Raw genomic sequence first — 19,777 nt, 5'->3', positions numbered from 1 at the left:
TAGAGACAAGGTCTTGCCATGTCGCCTAGGCTGGTCTCCAACTCCTGGACTTAAGCAATCTTCTTGCCTCAGCCTCGCAAATTGTTGTGATGACAGGCGTGAGCCACCACACCCAGCTAAAGCCTTTCTTTTTAACAGAAAAAGAATATACTAGTTTTCCCTCGAAATAATTGATTATTCTAAATAATGTCATTACACTGATGCTGTAATTACCCTCAGTTACATTTAACTTATTTGTAAAACAGCTCACATAGGCCAGCATAAAGCTCTTTTTCAAGATATTAGGCCCTTCAGGATATAATTGTTGAGAAGTACAGTTCATCCACAAAAAAGAGACAGAACTTGCTGTAAAAAAATGTTTTTAATTGCAAGACCTCATCACTAATATTGCTTGAAGTAAAATTTATAAAACAGACTTCAAAAATAGTTTTAAAAAATTAAGTAGAACAAGATGAATGTGGGGGAAAGGAAAGGAAGCAAAGTTGGGTGATGGGAACTCCTCTTAAAATCATGGAATTCGGATTTATTCTCATAATGCCTATATTAATTGCCTTACAAGCAATTATTTCCTTGAATATTAAAATTAAATAAGTAAAATACTCTAATAATCACTATTAGAGACAAGACTCTATCTCAGAACATACAGCATTCTAATATAGTACTATGAACTATAGTTATTAACTTAAAGAATCCTAACTGGTTCTCTGGGCATGTGCTAATCCCCTGTCAAGACCAAGGCCGAGTTTAACACCAGAGGTTCCTCTTACCCCAAGGCAGAGTTCTGTCCCTGCAGGGAGCATCGATCCCTGACCACTTGCTGGCAGAGCAAATATCAGATTAGGGCACTGTCTTACGAAATATAACACTTCCAACGAAGTTTAGGGGAATCATCTGAACAAACAGGTGATACCCATTGTAGTCCAGGCCTACTGAAAAGTTTCCTTCCCTTCTCTTCTCTTCTCTCTTCCTATACTCATTATTCTATAAGCATGTATGTGCAAACACTTGGTGCAAAATACACATGGATACATTTTACATCTGGTGACAATCCCCTAGGATGCTCAAGAAAACAAAACTTTTAAACAAGTTAACCACTGACACTGGACGTGACTGTTTGCATCTAGAATCAAATTCACCCCCACAGGGCCAGATACAACTGTCTAGAAAAGGTTCCTACTTGAGGACCCTACAGTGAGAGCTGCTTGAGGTGGGACTCGTTCCCTTCTCTCCAGCCAACGGACATCACTCCCCATCCGATCTCCTGTGGCCCCGCTGCCCATCCCCGCCCACCGTGCTGCATAAAGAAAAGAGTCGTGCTCTACTTATCCTCACATTTCTGCCTGGGGTACGCACCATGGGAGGTGCTGGCGTCGGCATGATGGCGGTGGGCGGGATGGCGTGGGGGAATGGCGTGAAGGTGTGCTGGTGCGTGTGCTGGTGCGTGTGCTGGTGCTGATGCTGGTGCTGATGGAACTCAGTCCGCAGGTAGGGCGGAGGGCCCAGGGAAGCCCCGCGGTCAGCACTCTGAGAGGCCAAAAAACGTGTGTTCAGTTCCTGGCGCAAGATGTCTTGCTCTGGAAAAGAAGAAAAGGGAGATGATGACACCTTTTCCTTCAGAACAGGACATCCAAGTGCCTTCCTGTGGAGGGACACAGGGTTGATGACACAGTCGCTGACAGTTACAAGGTCATCAGCCTGAGATAAAAGGGGACAACCAACGAAGCAGAGAAGACCAAGGCCCAGTTGCAACCCGGTTTCCCTGTTCTCTCGCTGGCCTCTCAGCTTCCAGGGCCAGGCAATTCATCAGTGCCGTGAGCTGACAAAACTCCAAGCCAAATGGCCAGAGTTCAATTTCCAGCTCTGTCACTGTCAGCTGAGTGACCCTGGGCATGGCAAATAACCCATCTGTGGGTCTATTTCTTCATATATAAAAGGGAAACAACAATATTGCCTAACTTGTGGGTTTAATTTTTGAGGGTTAAAGGATTTAGCATACTTAAGTGCTTAAGAACAGTGATGGCACACTAATAAAATGTCAGCTGTTTGCACACGGCAGGGCTCTCATGCCCTCTTCAAGCGTCAGTTACTGCGTTATGGCTCTCTGTATCAGTGGTACAACTTGGCTATACCGGAACAAAAATGGGGACATTTGGCCTAATTAATATAGGTAAGGAGAAAAGGGCCCAATGTTCAACAATGGGCCTGTCCCTAGGATTTTGGGATATATAGCCACAAAGAGTGCATCATCTCCTTCCAAAGACAAAGGAGACCCTTAAGCCAGGTCACAATCTAAGATCCTGGGGTGAAAAAGCCATGGACCTAGGAAAGTTTTTATCACTCTCATAGGAGCCCAGATGATGGGATGCTTATCTGTGTGTCTTAGCACCAGTGGGTGAACTTAGTTGGAAAAGTCTTCTGACTTAAAACAAACCCATTCTCTTTGGGCAGTGTCTGACTTACTGGGCTAGGCTAATCTGGGTGTTGACAGGTATTTCTGCTGAACCTCAGGATTTGAGGACGATTACAAGGAAGCAGAGAATTGCAAGCAAATACAACCGTGCATTCAGGGACCACACAGATAGTGGGTGAGGTCACTAGCAAGGGACAGGGGATGCCTGGGAAGCCAGCCCAGGCACCTCCATCCTACCTGAGTAAGTGCTCCCGGCCGGGTGTCCGGGGACCTGCAGACTCCCTGATGTCAGTGGTGGTGGAGGAGGCAAAGCAGTGGGAGGGGCAAACATATTGGGGTGATGTGAGTGTGCAGGGGGCTGGAGGGTGGGTGTGAAGCTGTGCAGGGGGCTGTGGTTGGGCAGGGAGAGGGGGAACGGGGAGGCGGAGGGGTGGTGGGAGATGTGTGGGGGCGCGGGCTGAGTCTTCGCTGGAGTGCTGCTTCTGCTACTGCTGTCGGAGTAAGAAAAGAACAAAGGAGAAAATACACACAAAAAGGTGAGCAATTTATTCTCTTGAACGAAATCCTACCTCCTTCCCCAAAGCCATTCACGCATTCTCTCTTGCCTCTTCCTCTGTATAGATGCCCCCACACACACTAGCTTTCTGAAAGCACAATTCCCGCAAGCTTTCCCATCACTACTGCAGACAGAGCAGAAGAAGCTGCTGCTCCACAGTTGCAGGACGTCTCAGCGTCCAGACAGCGATTCTGCCTAAAACTCAAGGCTCCTCTCTTCTGCAGCCAGATTCTCATCTCTACCCCTAGAAAATTCCCAGCCTTCCCATTCACCACCAGCTACGTTTCCTATAAAGTAATACAGTTGGCAAGAAGCAATAAAAATGAAGGTGAGTTCACCCTGTCTGTCTGCTACCTTTGAAATGAAGAAACACAAAGAAGAGGTGAAATCAGGTGCTTGGGTTCTCTTACCACCTTATGGTCTGCAGGCCACAGAACTGGTCTAGTGGTCAGAAGATGGAGTTGGCCCCTTGGGGAAGAAACCCACCTCCCTAAGGCAGTTCCTTCTCTTCTTAGACAGTTTTGAAAAAGCAAGCTCTTGAACCACCAAAGTCACCGAGTTTTCAAAAAGAAAACAGCAACAAAGACACAAAGCCTCACGAGATGTGTGTGGGTAGAATTGTAGCCCCTGGGACAGCCAAGAGTTGACTCCACTTGGCCCTACACATCAGGTTTCTGTCTCTCTTTTCTTAGCTTTTTTCCTCTGTGCTACTTTTTAGACTTTCCTTTGTAACTTGGCAACAACAAGACAGAAGACAGCATGGATTTCCATGCAGAAATTTCAGTTTGTTTCTTCTCTACCTCTCTGACCCACATAGGAGAAAGTAAATCTCAAAGAGTAAAACTCCAACCAGAATACTCCTTGGATCTCAATCTCCCCCCTCTGGAGTTGCAGAGAGATGGAGCTTTCTTTCAGACTTCCTCCCAGGGCAAAGAGCCTCCTTTCTAAGAGTCTCTTAACGTCCTGCAATCTCGGATGCATCTCAGGCTTCCATTCCCTGCCTCTGGCTGATGATAGGGCTTCCTAGCCCAGCACCTTCAACTCTGTTTCTTCAGCATCCCTCTCCTTCCCGCCTTCACTCTCTCGGGAATCCCTGTAGATATTTTAGTTCTTTTTTTGAGTTGGAGTCTCACTCTGTCGCCCAGACTGGAGTGCAGTGGCTGCTCCTGGCCACCGCAGCCTCGACCTGCTGGGCTCTGGCGATCCTTCCGCCTCAGCCTTCCAAGTAGCTGGAACTACAGGCGCGCGCTACCACGCCCAGCTAATTTTTTTGATTTGTTGTAGAGATGAGGTCTCGCCAAGTTGCCCAGGCGGGTCTCGAACCCGCGGGCTCAGGCAATCCACTCACCTCAGCCTCCCAGAGTGCTGGGATTACAGGTTGAGCCACTGAGCCCGGCCTGATATTTTAGTTCTTCATCACGTCCTCACTACTCAGCCCAACCTGCTTTTTCCCATGAGATGGATTTGCACCCACCAGCCCGTTTTCCTGTCTCCAGCCTCAGCAAAAATGACGTTTCAACAAGGCCACTCAGTCTTTTAGGAGTCCCTTACCCACCACCACCTGCCTGTCCCGAAAGAGGATGGAGAAGCAGGGTAAAAGAGCAGTCTGGCTCACCTTAAACTGTTGAGGCTTAAGCTACTGCTGTTGTAGGCTGACAATGGCTGGGAGAGGCTCTGAGATGAGGGGTGGGCCTGCACAGGTGGGAGGTTCTGATGGAGCAGCTGGTTGGGGGACTGTGGCCTGGGTGGCCTCTGCACCTGAGGCTGTGGGGCAGGCTGAAGCTGGGCCTCTGGGGGGCCCTGTGGCAGCTGTGTACTCGGAGGTGGGGGCTGAGGCAGGGCCTCTATGCGCTGCACCAAATCAAGGTTCGGAGAAGGAGCTTGGAGTTGGGGCTCGGCCTGGGGCTGGGGTATCGGCTGTGCAACCTGAGGGCAGGGGTCTTTAAGCACCACAGGCTCAAAGATCGGCTCTTTGCAACAGTCCTGGCTCTTCTCCTGGCTTCTCTCTAGACCCGATATCTTGGGGACAATCGGCCCTGCATCCTGGCTGTCATGTTCGGGTAGCGTGCCAACACCTAACTCCGGATCTGCATGGGGAGAGCAAAGACAAAACCACAGGCAATGACATGTGAGTGTGGGGTAAGGAAGAGAGCAAACTGCAAGGCTATGTCACACAGTCCCTACAACACAACCTGGTGTCAATCGTCTTGGCTGCAGTCCAGTCTTCACCAAGAGTGGATACAGGCACACCGTGAATAGGGTCAGCAGGAGATGGGGAAAGATGCCCAGCGGTCTCTGCCCCTCGGGCAGCAATGCCCCTGGAAGCTAGGGAAGAGGGAGAGAGGCCGACTGGCCAGAGGAGGCTGGAATCAAGACTGCAGCCTAGGCAACTCTCTGAAAATGAATGTTTTCCTTAATCAACAGTCTTTTATGGTGCATAATTCAGGAACAATAGCCGACAAGTTGATTTTCCCTTTTAAAACAGATACAGTTCTTGAATATACAAAAGTGAAGTGTTTTCAATAGCAAATGAAGCAAATGTTATTTAACCATACACAGATGTTTTTTCTTCCTCCCCTCTTTCCATTTCGACACTTGACATTTATAGATAATTTTTTGTTTATCAAGTATTAAAAGGCAGGCCTCCTAATGCTCACCAAGAGATCTCAGCAACATCTGTGCTCAAAGGTACAAATACAAATTGAAATCAAGTTTACTGTGAACTACACCTGCTAGACCTTTTAAGGTATTTCCCTTGGACCACATGGGGGTCCCCACCCAATTGAGGTCAAAGGGTATAGATGCTGGATGGGGAAACTAAGCCTGAATATCAAATTTAAGTAAAATCCCACAATAATGGAAAAAGTATAGAAAATAGATGGCCATGTTTAAATTTAAAAGATATGCTTCCCCTCCAAAGGTCAAAAGACCTAAGTGCCAGGTCAAGTATAATGGCTTATTTAATTACCCCCAAGCAAAATTCCATAAAATTTTCAAGCAGAATAATGAAAGACCAATATGGCATTAAATATAAAAGAATGACCCCATTTAAAAGTACTTTTGAAGACAACAAGGGGAAAATTACCTTTCCCATATTTTTGTGTGAATAATGAAAGACCTATATGGCATTAAATATAAAAGAATGACCCCCATTTAAAAGTACTTTTGAAGACAACAAGGGGAAAATTACCTTTCCCACATTTTTGTGCTAAAAAAATACATCCTTTTATTACAACACAGTTTAGAAATAGAAAGAGAACAGATTACAATATTCTTTGACAGTGTTTTTCAGGCATTCTTAAGTTAACTACTCTGGGCATGAACTTTCTTTTCTTATCCCACTGTATCAACTGTGAAAAACATACGGTATTCTCACGGGTTCTATATATTTCTGGTTTTCTGTTTTAGAGACAGGGTCTTGCTATGTTGCCCAGGGTGGAGTGCAGGTGGCTATCCACAGGTGAGATCATAGGGCACTACAGTTCTGGACTTCTGGATTCAAGTGATCCTCCTGCCTCAGCCTCCTGCGGAGCTGGGACTACAAGCACACGCCACTGTGCCTGGCTTATATTTCTGTTGATGTCCTCTTGTGTATGCACGCAAGTCTGTCATTTCTTTTCCCTGGAATCTACATCAAAGCAATCCATTATTTTCAGTGTTCATTTGGTAAAACAGATCAAACCAGGAACATGCACAAAAGCAGAAACAAACCTTGAGTATATAAACAAAGCACATTTTTGGCTAACATGAACTTGGCTATCTTAAGTCTCAGACCAGCCTGAAACAATAACACTAGCACAATGAAAAGAAAGGTATGAAAAGACAAAACATCTGGTAAGGCTCTCATGAAAAGTAGCTCTAGACTTCTGACACCCCACTCATACATATTTCTGTACAGGGTTGTCTAAAAAAACCTTTCTGGGAAGATTTCTGCTTATGATAAAAGCTGAACTTTTATGGGTTCCCCAAACCTTAGTTTCTAACTTCAGAGCTGAAATTGAACATCAAGCTCTTTGAAGTGGATAGACTCTATACAGACAGATGATGGGTTCCTAGATCAGGAAGGAAGGCCCTTCACTGGCAGATGTCATAGCTAGGTGATTTAGTTCTGTGTCTCTAACACTTTTTCACAAAATTCTCCATGACAAGCCATAATACAAATGCACCCAAAATCATATGCTTCATACAACGCAGGCCTGTTAGGTCTGGGACAGAAAGTGTCAACAGTCCAGAAACCCTAATAGCACAAAGTAGAAGAGAGATTTTACTTAATGAGAAGTTCTATATGCATGAGCAGGGACTCTGCCCACACCAACAACTAATTTAGGAGTATTATATTTGATACATTTGCAGAAACACATTTTTGATACATTTGCAGAAACACATTTTTATCCTTTTGTTTTTTGAGTAGGAGTCTTACTCTGTCACCCAGGTCGGAGTGCGGTGGCATGTTCATGGCCACCACAGTCTTGACCTGCTGGGCTCAGGTGATCCTTCCACCTCAGTTTTCCAAGTAGCTGAAATCACAGGTGCATGCTACTATGCCCACCTATTTCTTTTATTTACTGTAGAGACGAGGTCTTGCCAAGTTGCCCAGGCTGGTCTCAAACCCCTGGGCTGAGGAAATCCTCATCTTACCTGTTGCCCCACTGTCTCAATACCAATCCAAACACAGCTAGAGCACGAGAAGTGATGCTAAGATTGGGCAGTCACTACTACCACTGACAAGCAATGAGGGGTACAGAGAAAACCAAAACCTCTTCAATGAACTCTGCAAATCTGTATGGAACCCTCTGTGATTAATGACTGAAGGAACCTAGAAGCATAGAATTTTGAGACAAGACCAGAATCCAGGAGTCCATCCCAGTACTGCTCAAGCTTTAAAGTGTGTACAAAACACCTGAAACCTTATTAAAACTCCGATTTGGATCCAACAGCTCTGAGGGGGTCTCTAGATGCTGCCTTATCAAGGATTTGCCAGATAATGCTGATGCTGCTGGTCCTTGGACCACACTTTGAGTAGAAAGGATTTAATCTAACCCTCTCTGACTACATGGGTAATATACTCAGAGAAGTGAATAAACTTATTTGCTAGAGTCATATGGCTATTTGTTAAACCTGAAAACTTGAGTTCTCGTCCTAACTTTGCCAGCACCAAGGTGCCTTTTTTTCCAATCTACACTATGCTGCCTCCTAAAAGGCAAAAATCCCTAAAAACAAACAATTAGTGGTAAATCCAAGATTCAGTTAAAATATTTAAATACACCAGACTTAAAGTGTAAAGAGTGAGAAAGCTACAAAAAGTTGCTGGAACACCACACTTCAGCTAACCCTGAAAGCTACTGTCAGACATCAGCACTCTGGGACTGCAACCTGGAAGCAAGGCAGGGATGGGTTTGAGAGCTGGTAAGAACTTGGGAGCTGAAACAGTTTTATGACTCCCCATTTACACGAGTCTCTTGAGGCACATATTAGGCGTCACACATTTTTGTGGCTAATCGGTAATGCATTTCCTCTTCCTTTCAATTATTCAATAAATGATCTTCCCAGTTAAGCTTCTCCATCTTGACAGTCAATTTGTCTTACTGTGCTTCTCCAAAATTGGCAGAAACATACTTTAAGAAATCATTTTGTATTGCACTGTCTGCTCTAAATTTGCCAAAGGATGAAAAAAAGTTGAAATCTGCTGAGTTAGAAATAAGTAAGAATGTGCAAATTGACTAGTTTTATTTAAATGTTGTATTATTACATTTTAGAGTTTAAAAATCTTGTGATTCTAAAAACAACAAATCATGCTTACAATAACGGATATGCAAATTAAAATTACAATGCATACTGTACAGTAAAAAGGGTAAACAGTACCCCAATGAACTTAAACAATACATTTTCTTTTAAACTTAAGAGATAAGAAAAAAATGTGTTTGATTTTGATACATATCTGATACAAGTTTCCTGGGAAAAATGGACACTTTATTATACTTCACCAGTAGAAGGCAAACCCTGCAACCTCTGTGGAGAGCAATTTGGCAACATGTAGCACATAACAAATGAAGTTTCCTTGATGTGACTGTAAGGATTGAGTCTACAGACATAATGAAACAATACCATGGTTCAAACTGCAAGTCTGGAAACAATCCAAATGTAATCATTAGGGGACTGGTTACATACATTTGGCACATGCATACAATGGAAAATATTGCAGCTGTAACAACGAATGCCGAGTGTGCAATGTATAGCATATGCTATCTTTTGTGGAAAGTGGAGGGAAATAACATACTCATTTTATTTTATGGGTAAAGAAACTCTGAAAGAATACCCAAGACACCAGTACCAGTGGTTACCTGTTTTTGGGTTTGAGGAGTGAGAAGTGGATAGACACAAGGAACTGGAAAAAAATGTAATATGTAAATCTGTTATAAATTTAAAAATAAAATGGATTTTATGAAAAATATAAATAGCTAAAACTGACTTCTTTTTAAGAAAACAGATCATAAACATAAACTGAAAAAGTACTCAATAATCTATACTTTCGCCTTCCTCCCAAAAAGGTACCTGTGTCATTGACAGTGTTGATCAAACCTTCTAGAAGTAAATTATTCCTTTTATTTAAATTGAAAACCAAAGGGCATAGTGGCTCACACCTGTAATCCCAGCACTTTGGGAGGCAGACGCGAGAGGACTGCTGAGCCCAGGGGTTCAAGACCAGCCCGGATAACTTGGCAAGACCTCATTTCTACAATTAAAAAAAAAAAAAGATAGCCAGGTGTGGTAGCACGCATGTGCCTGTGGTTCCAGCTACCTTGAAGATTGAAGTTGAAGAATCTCCTGAGCTCAGCAGGTTGAAGCTGCGGTGGCCGTGAGCATACTACTGCACTCCAGCCTGGGAGACAGAGTGAGGCTCCAACTCAAAAAAAAAAAAAAAAAAAAGAAGACCAACAGCAAATATTATACAACAGAAGGAAGAAGAAAACTATTTACAAAGAATAGAAAGAATTACCCAGCTAGAAAACACAAACAGCTGAGAAAATTTTCTATTAGAACTAATGAGCCAGGCTCAGTGGCTCAGCCTGTAATCCCAGCACTTTGGGAAGCCGAGGTGAGTGGATTGCCTGAGCCCACAGGTTCGAGACCTGCCTGGGCAACTTGGCAAGACTTCATCTCTACAATAAATCAAAAATTAGCCAGGCATGGTAGTGCGCACCTGTAGTTCCAGCTACTTGGAAGGCTGAGGTGGAAGGATTGCTGGAGTCCAGCAGGTTGAGGCTGCGGTGGCAGGGAGCGACCACTGCACTGCAGTCTGGGTGACAGAGTGAGACTCCAACTCAAAAAAAAAAAAAAAAAAAAGAACTAATGAGAGTTCAGAGAGGTATTCTAATAAAGAAAAACCACAAGTAACAGTAACTTTTCTATATACCAGCAACAGTCAGAAACTATAAATTTCAAAGGATTCCCTTGACAATAACAAAAATCATAATACTTGGGAAGGAACCTACTAAGAAAATTATAGGACTTGCTAACTTTCAGAAGTGTATTCCCAAAACAAAACCAAAACCCAAAACAAAACAAAACAACCTATGCTTTTTTTCAAGGTGTTTTATTATGGAAAACAATGAGAAATAAGTCAAAGTTCTTGCTGGGCGCAGTGGCTCATGCCTGTAATCGTGGCACTTTGGGAGGCAGAGGCAAGAGGATTATCTGAGCTCAGGGGTTCAAGACCAGCCTAAGCAACATGGTGAGATCTTGTCTCTATAATAAATAAAAAATCAGTCAGGTATGGTGGCACATGCCTGTGGTTCCAGCTAGTTGGAAGGCTGAGGTGGAAGGATCACCTGAGCCCTACAGGTCGAAGCTGCAGTGGTGGCAAGCGTGCCACTGCACTCCAGCCTGGGTGACAGAGTGAGACTCCAACTCAAAAAAAAAACAACACAAAAAACAAAGTCAAAGGCCTATAAGAGGTGGTTATCATTAGAGGACACAACCCCTAGAGGGAGTTTTGGAAATTGGCTGACACAATGACTAGAGGGCATTGGTGGCTCTTAGGGATATTAGATCTACCGCAATGTGAGAAGTAGTCCCATGTCTCACTTAACTTTCTAAATCCCACTGAACACTCACACAGTTAAATTCTGTGTGGCCTACCGTCTGTTTTTGCATATAAATACCAAGCAATTTTTTGCATGATCTTAATATACACTGAATTTTCCAGAAATGCTACTACTGTACATTGTTCTGTCTAGGGCTTAAACCAGAGTTCTTCACTATTTGGGAAAATCATGACAACAATGGTAAGGCTGTATCTGAATTGCCTCGACCACGTATTTGTATAAGTCTGTGTTTGTAGCAGCAGTATTTATATACCATTTTATACATGGATTCAAGTATCTGACCACTTCACTGTCTTCTAATATAAATAAGCATTTATATACTTAAAAGTATACTATGGTACACAATTTTCCACTTATTTCTCCTTTACATTTCATCAGGGCTTTACATACATTTTAAAATTATGTGTATAGATATGTATATTAATTATATATTTCATTCCACAAAGTAAAAAATGGAAGCGTGTTATAAAATATTTCTTATACAATAGGGGCATTGGATCTGGCAGGGTTGAGATTTGATACATTATGTTCCCATGATGAAGTACTGTGCTTCTAGAAGTTCAATAATGTACTGCACAAATGCAGTAACTACTACAGTAACTACTACAGAGTTGTTGTAGAAATGAATTAAGTCATGTAAAATGCTTTCCACAATGCATAGCACATAGTAAGTGATCATCAACATTCTCAAAACTATCTAAAAATATATTTATGTGCCATAGAAAATGTCTCATGGCAAAATTACTAATAAAACAAAGCACACTATTAACTGTATGATCTCAATACTGAAATTTACCTGTTTAAATATATACATGTATGCCCAGGAAAAAGACTAGAAATACATACATCAAAATGTGAATGGTCCCATCACCCAGAAATAAACATTGTCTTTAATTTTTATATTTATGCTTTTCTTAACTTTTCACGTTTTCTATAATGAATATATAGTGTTATTGTGAAAGAAAAAAGAGCTTCCTTCATGGACAATACATCTGCGCCATCAAAAGAAGACTGTTTCAAGTCTTTTTAAATTGTCTCACTACTGGATAGATTTAAAAAAAAATTTCTTCACTAAGAGAACAGATAAATATTGTCTCTCAGAAATGAGAATAGGATATGGTGTGCATTATGGCTGTTATCTATTCCTCAGCATTTCTAACTGGTTCTAACTGGGTGTATTTGGACAGAAAGAACATGGTGAATACTGACGATAAAGAAGGAGAAAGGAGAAAAGGGGGGAGGGGGAAATAGCTCTCCCGAGACACAGCTTTTGTGCTTCTAGTCCTTATCCTTTTTTTAAGTGGCTAGAAAGTCCTAATAGGGTTTACTCACTGCAAGGTCATTACTGTCTCAAAGGATTTCAAGAAAATCATGTGAAGCATTAGCCATTAGGCAATGTATCCATCCATCCATCTATATCTTTTTGAATGCCTGATTTGTATCACCCTGAAATGGACATATCCTATCTTTACATTATTCAATTTTCTAGTTATCTTCTCTACTTACTGGTCCAAATGACAGAACCACAAAGACCTCACCACACAGAATGACTGAAGATTGCAGCCAAATAAGAAAAATAAAGAAGACATTCTTTCTGATTATTTTTTTTAAAAGATGGAATTTCACTCTGTCATCTACATCGGGGTTCAGTGACATGATCACAGCTCACTGCAATGTTGAACTCCTGGGCTCCTTCTGCCTCAGTCTCTCAAGTAGCAAGGACTACAGGCATGTGCTACCATACCCAGCAAACTTTAAAATTGTTTTTTAGAAATGGGATGTTGCTATGTTGCCCAGGTTGGCTGATCTTGAACTCCTGGACTCAGACAATCCTTCTGCCTCAGCCTCCCAAAGTGCTAAGATTAACAGCATGAGTCATCATGCCCAATCTGACTTTAAAGAAAAGTGAGAACATTAATAAAGGACTGAAACATTCAACACTGAGAAGTCTAGAAAAATATGGAAGTGCCGGGCTCGGTAGCTCACCCTGTAATCCCGTGCCTTTGGGAGGCTGAGGTGAGTGGATTGCCTGAGCCCGCGGGTTCGAGACTCGCCTGGGCGTCAAGACCTCATCTCTACAATAAGTCAAAAAATCAGCCGGGCATGGTAGCGCATGCCTGTCATTCCGGCTACTTGGAATGCTGAGGGGGAAGGATCGCCGGAGCCCAGCAGGTCGAGGCTGCGGTGGCCAGGAGCAACCACTGCACTCCAGTCTGGGTGACCGAGTGAGACTCCAACTTAAAAAAAAAAAAAGAAAAATATGGAAGCATTACATTTCTATGAATCAACATGAAATGATCTCAAGCTAATAGCAGTGTCCATTATTTAAACACTTTCCCTCATCTATTCTGTTACCGCAAAAGCTCTTTTTAAGCAGACTGCATATTTTGTATATACTTATGAAAATACAAACTACTACTGAATTAATTTAGCAATATGTTGAACTGTCCTCCACATTTTGCATTATTTCTTCAAAATTCTACATTCTAGGTATTTTGCAGAAAAACATCCACCTTCTCTAACATACACTTCTCTTTGTTTTCCTCCTCTCCCACTTTTCTTCGAATCATTAAACAGAGTCCGGTTTGTTCTATTAGCAGATTCAATTATTTGAACGAATGGAAGGATGACACTCAGTCTTACAGTTCTTCTTCTCGGTCACTGAAACTGTACAAATAAATTGAGGAAAACCCACTGTTTGTTCAAGGTAAATTAATTTTCAAACACTGTAAGAGTGGGAGATCAGGGGAATGATGGGTGCTTGGCAGGGCTCAAAGAGATTCCATTTTGTGCTTGTCATGTTGTGTAAACATTAATTACCATCTGGGAGGCTGAGCTCTGGGCTGATGTCTGTATCACAAACCTCTGAGGGCCTCCAGGGTTCCTATTAAAGGCAAAATCCTAAATAGGAAAAAGTAGCCACTGCATCTGCCAAAACACGAGCAGCCCACTGAGAAAGTCGTGTGGAATCCAGCAGATTAGAAGCTGCTGTTATCAGAGAAGCTAGTTTGGCTATCATCTAGTTTAGCAGATTAACCTAGAATAGGGGTTAATCTGCTAGGGACTAAAGAATAAGCAACACACTGCAGTTGAGTGTACTTAAATTTGTTTCAAGTTTATTCCTCCTAAACCCTACACCAAAAAAGCATCAATTCTGATGTATATGCCCATGTTCCTGATGGCTTCAGATAAAGAAATCTGTCTGCAAGGTGGCATATCCACCAGGGTCTTGACTGTGGAGACTGGAGGCCATCTGAACGGCTTCAGGCTACAGAACAAAGAGCCCTCAAGGGTCAAACTGGACTTGCAAACATTTTATTTCTTGTGCAGTCTCTTGTGAATAAGAGCAATGAAGGATTACATAGACGAAGGATCAAAATTAGAATGAGAGTAACAGGCTGTGATCTACTGCGAGTGGGGTTGGGAGCCTGAAAAATGTCTTTAAGAACCCAACAACATCAAGGACACATACAATTCTTATGCTTTCCACTTCATACGAGGAATAAACTATTATGTTGCCTCATCTGCCCAGCATGGTGCTAGGCCCCAAGGATATGGAGATAAACAAGCAGCAGCTTCTGCCTTCTAGGACTGGTGGTTGAGGATGTAGAACACAGAACAGAAGAAAAAAATAGACAACTAGCATCAGGAAACCTGTGGTCTTAAACTTCAGTTTGTGTTATCTGTAAGGCTCACAGATCAGCTTAGATAATCAGAGTTAATGATGATACCCTATATTTTATTGATTCTGAGTTATCAATGGTAAAGCAATTTTATCTATAACACATTCCCACTGCACTGAACCCAAGGATCAGTCTCAGGACATCATCAAGTGAATCATGTGGTGGAATATGCAGAGAGCTGATATGAGAAATGAGGTACGAAGGATGAAATCTCTAGTCACTTCTGAGAACATAGAAAAACTCCAAATGCTAGTTTCAGAGAAAGCTCAAGCTTTCAAAGACAGGCCCCAATTCTGTTTGCTTGTGTTTTCCTGCCAGCCTCAATGTTTACCAGCTGGTTTCTCTGGACAAGGTCACCACCTGCTTGTTTTCCGTTCCCAGGAAACCACCCCAGACCCTTCCCTACCCCCATCCCCTTATGAGCTGTCCTGGACTGTCCAGCACTGTCAGGCTATTAACTAAGTACCCACATGACACTGTACACGATACATGTCTACACACCCTAACATGACCCCCCTTTAAACCAGTGTACACTCAATACTTGATAATGTACTTCTGTCTGTAACATCAGTGCAGGGGGTCCTGACAAGGAAAGGTTCTAGAAGGATTTTCAACCAAACACATATGTATTCATGCAACATAACACACCTACTCTGAGTAAAGAACAAATCTAAGGACAAGGCTATCCACTTTCAGTGGATACTAAAAGTCACAGCACACATTCCTTAGATGGGAAGACAACAGGGAGAACCTCTGCTTCTTTTGGAAAATTTCAAGAGGTGAGACAAAAGCACTGAAAATGAACTATAATTTCAGATTTTTTTTTTTTTGAGTTGGAGTCTCACTCTGTTGCCCAGAGTGGAGTGCAGTGGCCGCTCCCGGCCACCACAGCCTCGACCTGCTGGGCTCCAGTGATTCTTCTGCCTCAACCTTCCAAGTAGCTGGAACTACAGGCGCACGCTACCACGCCTGGCTAATTATTTGATTTAATGTAGAGATGAGGTCTCGCCAAGTTGCCCAGGTGGGTCTTGGACCCGCGGGCTCAAGCAATTCACTCACCTCGGCCTCCCAAAGCGCGGGATTACAGGCTGAGCTACTGAGCCTGGTTCAGTTTTTTTTTTTTTAAACAAAGAGAGTCTTCCTGGTATCTTATTTATCATCCTACCTTTCATATTAAAACAACCAAGTAAAGATATAGGCCAGCCTTCCTTCCAGTGTTTTCCTTAATAAGTAGCAATGAGGACTCCAACGCTGTCAAGCTCCACAGCTGGGGTATATTTATAGGTCTACTACCTTCCTTACTACTCTGCTGCCCACTGCTAACTCCTGACATCATCACCTGAGGATCTGATGCCCGTATCCCAAAGGGGCAATATCATAAAGCTCATCTGGCCTTGGCCACCATCTGAAGCAAAAGTTTGTTGCTATAATATGCACTTGTCTACTCAGCCTCACTAACCATCAGAGAAAAGCAAATCGAAACTACACTGAGATACCACCAGTAAGAATGGCCATCATTAATAAAACAAAAAACAGCAGATGCTGGTGAGAATGCAGAGAAAAAGGAATGCTTCTACACTGTTGGTGGGAGTGCAAACTAATTCGACCTCTATGGAAAATAGTGTGGTAATTTCTAAAAGAACTAAAAACTGACCTTCTATATGACCCAGAAATCCCTCCTCTGGGAATATACTCAGAGAAACTCAAATCATTCTACAAAAGAGATACTTGCACATGCAAGTTTATTGCAGCACTATTTACAATAGCAAAAACATGGAACCGACCATGCTGCCCATTGACACTGGACTGGATTAAAAAAAAAAAAGTGGTACATATACATGATGGAATATTATGCAGCCATAAAGAAGGACTTTGCAGCAACTTGGATGGATTTGGAATCTATCATACTCAGTGATCTATCACAGAAACAAAGAACTGAGTACTACATGGTCTCACTCATAAGGAGACCCTGAACAGCTATCATAATACTACCAAAAAGGGATTGGCAATAGTGAGACATGCATGACCAGGGGAAGGGGGGCACATAACATCAGTAAAAGTACCTGATCCTACTCCAGACAAAGTGAAGGCCAATGGGAGTCCCAAACTTCTTCTGTCCCTAAACCACTTATGTATGCAAAACTGACTTGTATTCCACAACTTTAAAATAAAATAAAAGAACATTTGAAAAATGTACTTGCCATTTTTCCTATTAATGTGATAAATAATTGGGGGGATTGTATATGTCTTTTATATCAATATATTTGTGATATTATGGGGCTATTGAACAAGTCATCCAGTTATAAAAAGTCAGTGCATCCATTAAGGTTGGCTGATGATAGGCTCTAGGTTGAATCCTACACTTTTAACTTTATCAAAGATGATGTTCTCCAGGATAAAGGTAAAACTTCCAGCAGCAAGGACCTATGCAAATACTATCAGTCACCTCTCTTCCCACTTTGCACACTACTATTGTGTTTTATCTAATTTTGGGCACCTATCAGACAAGCACTAAGACCCATTTAGCAAAGAACATGGGTAGGCATGTAATGATGCAAGATAAGAATCTCCATCCTTCAAGTCCATCCTAGACTTTTCCTTAGCTCTTTGGCCCTACACACAAGCACTCCACACCCCAAGTTTCTTTTTAACCCTTTGCATATGGGCCTGTGATGTGTCTGTGAAGCTTTTGGCTGACTTAAGCTCTAGTCATTCCGGCTTGTTGTCTCACTACTCGAGACTGCAAAACCATGAACACTGTGTCCCTCTGAAATGGAAGAGTCACGTGTACATGCAATATCCCTGTACCCACTTCTTTTTCTTCAAAATTATCTTCCCATCAGGGTCTAAAAGGAAGGTCCCAAGTTACCCTAGCAGAAACAAATGAATCAAACCTTTGTGAGGCCTTACAGCAGCGACTAAGTTTATTTTTTTTCCTGTTCTGGAGGGGATGGGGAAAAGAATCACAGACACCCAGGCATGTGAACTACTCTGTCACTGGACTCATCCTGTGCTGATATCGTTGCAGAGGAAGGGGTGGTTAATTCCCACAAACAGTATCAGCAACCCCAGTCAGTTTTCTACCAAGCTCACACAGCTGTCATTCAGAGCATGGTACAGGAGGAGGCTATTTTGTCAGAGCTTCATCAGATATCCTAAAAGCAATCATGTTTTCCCAATGTCACTCCCGTCCTATTGTCAACAGCTCCCTGCAAGAAGCGGGTTTTGCCTTGGGAAATAGCTACCACCCTTTGGCAATGAATGCTCTGTCAGTAGACTCGCCTGTCTGTCCTCCTGAGGACAGATGACAAAACTCCTCCCCAAGTCTGTTCACACAACCTGCTATGGCCCAGGAGACCTGGGTGCTGCCAACTCCCTGCAATCTGTCTGACTCGTGCATGTGTAAGCTACAGGAATGCCTCTAGGACAAATCCATGAAAGCAGTTTTCTTTTCTGATGTCATGAAGCCTTTGATTCTTTAGTAAAAGAGGACTTGGACATTTTCTCTAAGTAAGTTTTCGCCTCTCTGGTCTCCAACTGTCTACTACCTCACACTGTGACTCCAGTGTGCTCTACAACCTCACTATCGAAAGTCTGGTCCACAAACCAGCAGCACTAGCATCATCTGGGAGCTTGTGTGGAAGGTAAATTTACAGACCCCACCTCCACATGCGTGTTTAAATTTGTAAAGCACTGTACTATAGCACTGCTAGGAGTGTTAAACAGGAATGCTGTCCATAAGGCTGTCAGTCCTTCTATGACTCTCCTTCTCAAGACCCAGCCTTGGAAATTGTTTCCTTAATTCCTTTGTAGGGTTGTACAGAGTTGGGTGGTGGGGGGTGTTTTCACTCGATCAGGAGCAGTATTGGGGGCACCGAGTATATTCATGACAGGCAGCAACAGTGAATTCTCTTTTGTGATACTATTTTCGATTCTGACTCCATACAGATTCACTGGATCACTCCCCATGTAGAAGAGGGAGTTATAGAGCCCTGTCTTAAACACACGACATGTGAGCCACTTTCAAGGACCTGATGGCTGTCACATAGAAAAGTAGATTTATTGTGAATGGCATCATGGAGAACCAAGAGCAAGAATGTATAGTGCACATTCTGAAGTTTCAGCCTGAAATTGACTGGGCTGCCTTACAGGAGAACAAGCTGCTCTTTACTGGAAGCATCCAAGAGAATGCCAAACAACCAGGTAAGAATTTTGAGGTGTTAGTCTCAGAATGGAAAGGAGGCTGGACTAGATGGCTTCTGAAAGTCCACCAGTACCTGAACCGACATTGGTAGCATACTTCTTGGAAGAACATTGCTTCTTTATTTTCCTTTACCCTTCCAGAACTAAATCTTTTAAAATATCTTGTCTGTAGGTTAATGAAAACTATCTCCTTGATTTGCAGAAAATTTAATAAATTTTATATCTTCAGTAGTTATAAACTAAGAATCCCTATACCAAATGACTTCATATATAAACTTTAGGTTCAGAGGAAATAACGCTTATTCCCAGTCATGATAATTTTAAAGTTGAAAGAAGTTTTCAAAATGGGGTCATAGGGAACACTGTGCTGTCCTCTATATATTATCTTTTAAAGGGCAAGTCTACCAATAACAAAATAGATTTTCTACAAATCATTCATGTAATAAACACTTTGTAGTAAATAAAATCTCTTGTCATTATTTTATTTCATTATCCTTAATTTATCACAGAAAAGGGAAAAACATTCAAATATAAACTTTGAAGCTACATGTATCTGAGGTGTAGGAAACAGTGAAGATGGTAATAATATTAGACTGTTTAGAAAACACCTTTCTAGGTCAGGTGCAGTGGCTCAAGCCTGTAACCCCAGCACTTTGGGAGGCCGAGGCGAGAGGATTGCCAGAGCTTAGGGGTTCAAGACCAGCCTGGGCAACTTGGTGAGCCCTCATTTCTACAATAAATCAAAAAATAAGCTGGGCGTGGTAGTATGCATCTGTAGTTTCAGCTACTTGGAAGGCTGAGGTGGAAGGATCGCCTGAGC

General features: G+C 42.5%; 1 protein-coding gene across 2 annotated transcripts in view; it reads right to left on the bottom strand.

Annotated features, from left to right (window-relative positions):
- AUTS2 (AUTS2, activator of transcription and developmental regulator) overlaps positions 1-19,777 on the bottom strand; it is a 1,208,871-nt gene that overhangs the window by 25,333 nt on the left and 1,163,761 nt on the right. For both annotated transcript variants that reach the window (XM_008062193.2, XM_021714538.1), the window contains exons 7-9: positions 4,582-5,053; positions 2,648-2,901; positions 1,354-1,574 (exon numbers count right to left, since the gene is read on the bottom strand). In XM_008062193.2, the coding sequence (XP_008060384.1) occupies positions 1,354-1,574; positions 2,648-2,901; positions 4,582-5,053 (947 nt within the window). The remainder of the gene's footprint in view (positions 1-1,353; positions 1,575-2,647; positions 2,902-4,581; positions 5,054-19,777) is intronic.

The sequence above is a fragment of the Carlito syrichta genome, unplaced genomic scaffold (assembly GCF_000164805.1).
Source record: "Carlito syrichta isolate Samal-C Ts95f unplaced genomic scaffold, Tarsius_syrichta-2.0.1 Scaffold305661, whole genome shotgun sequence".
Lineage (NCBI taxonomy): Eukaryota > Metazoa > Chordata > Mammalia > Primates > Tarsiidae > Carlito > Carlito syrichta.
This window is presented reverse-complemented; position numbering and strand designations above follow the sequence as displayed.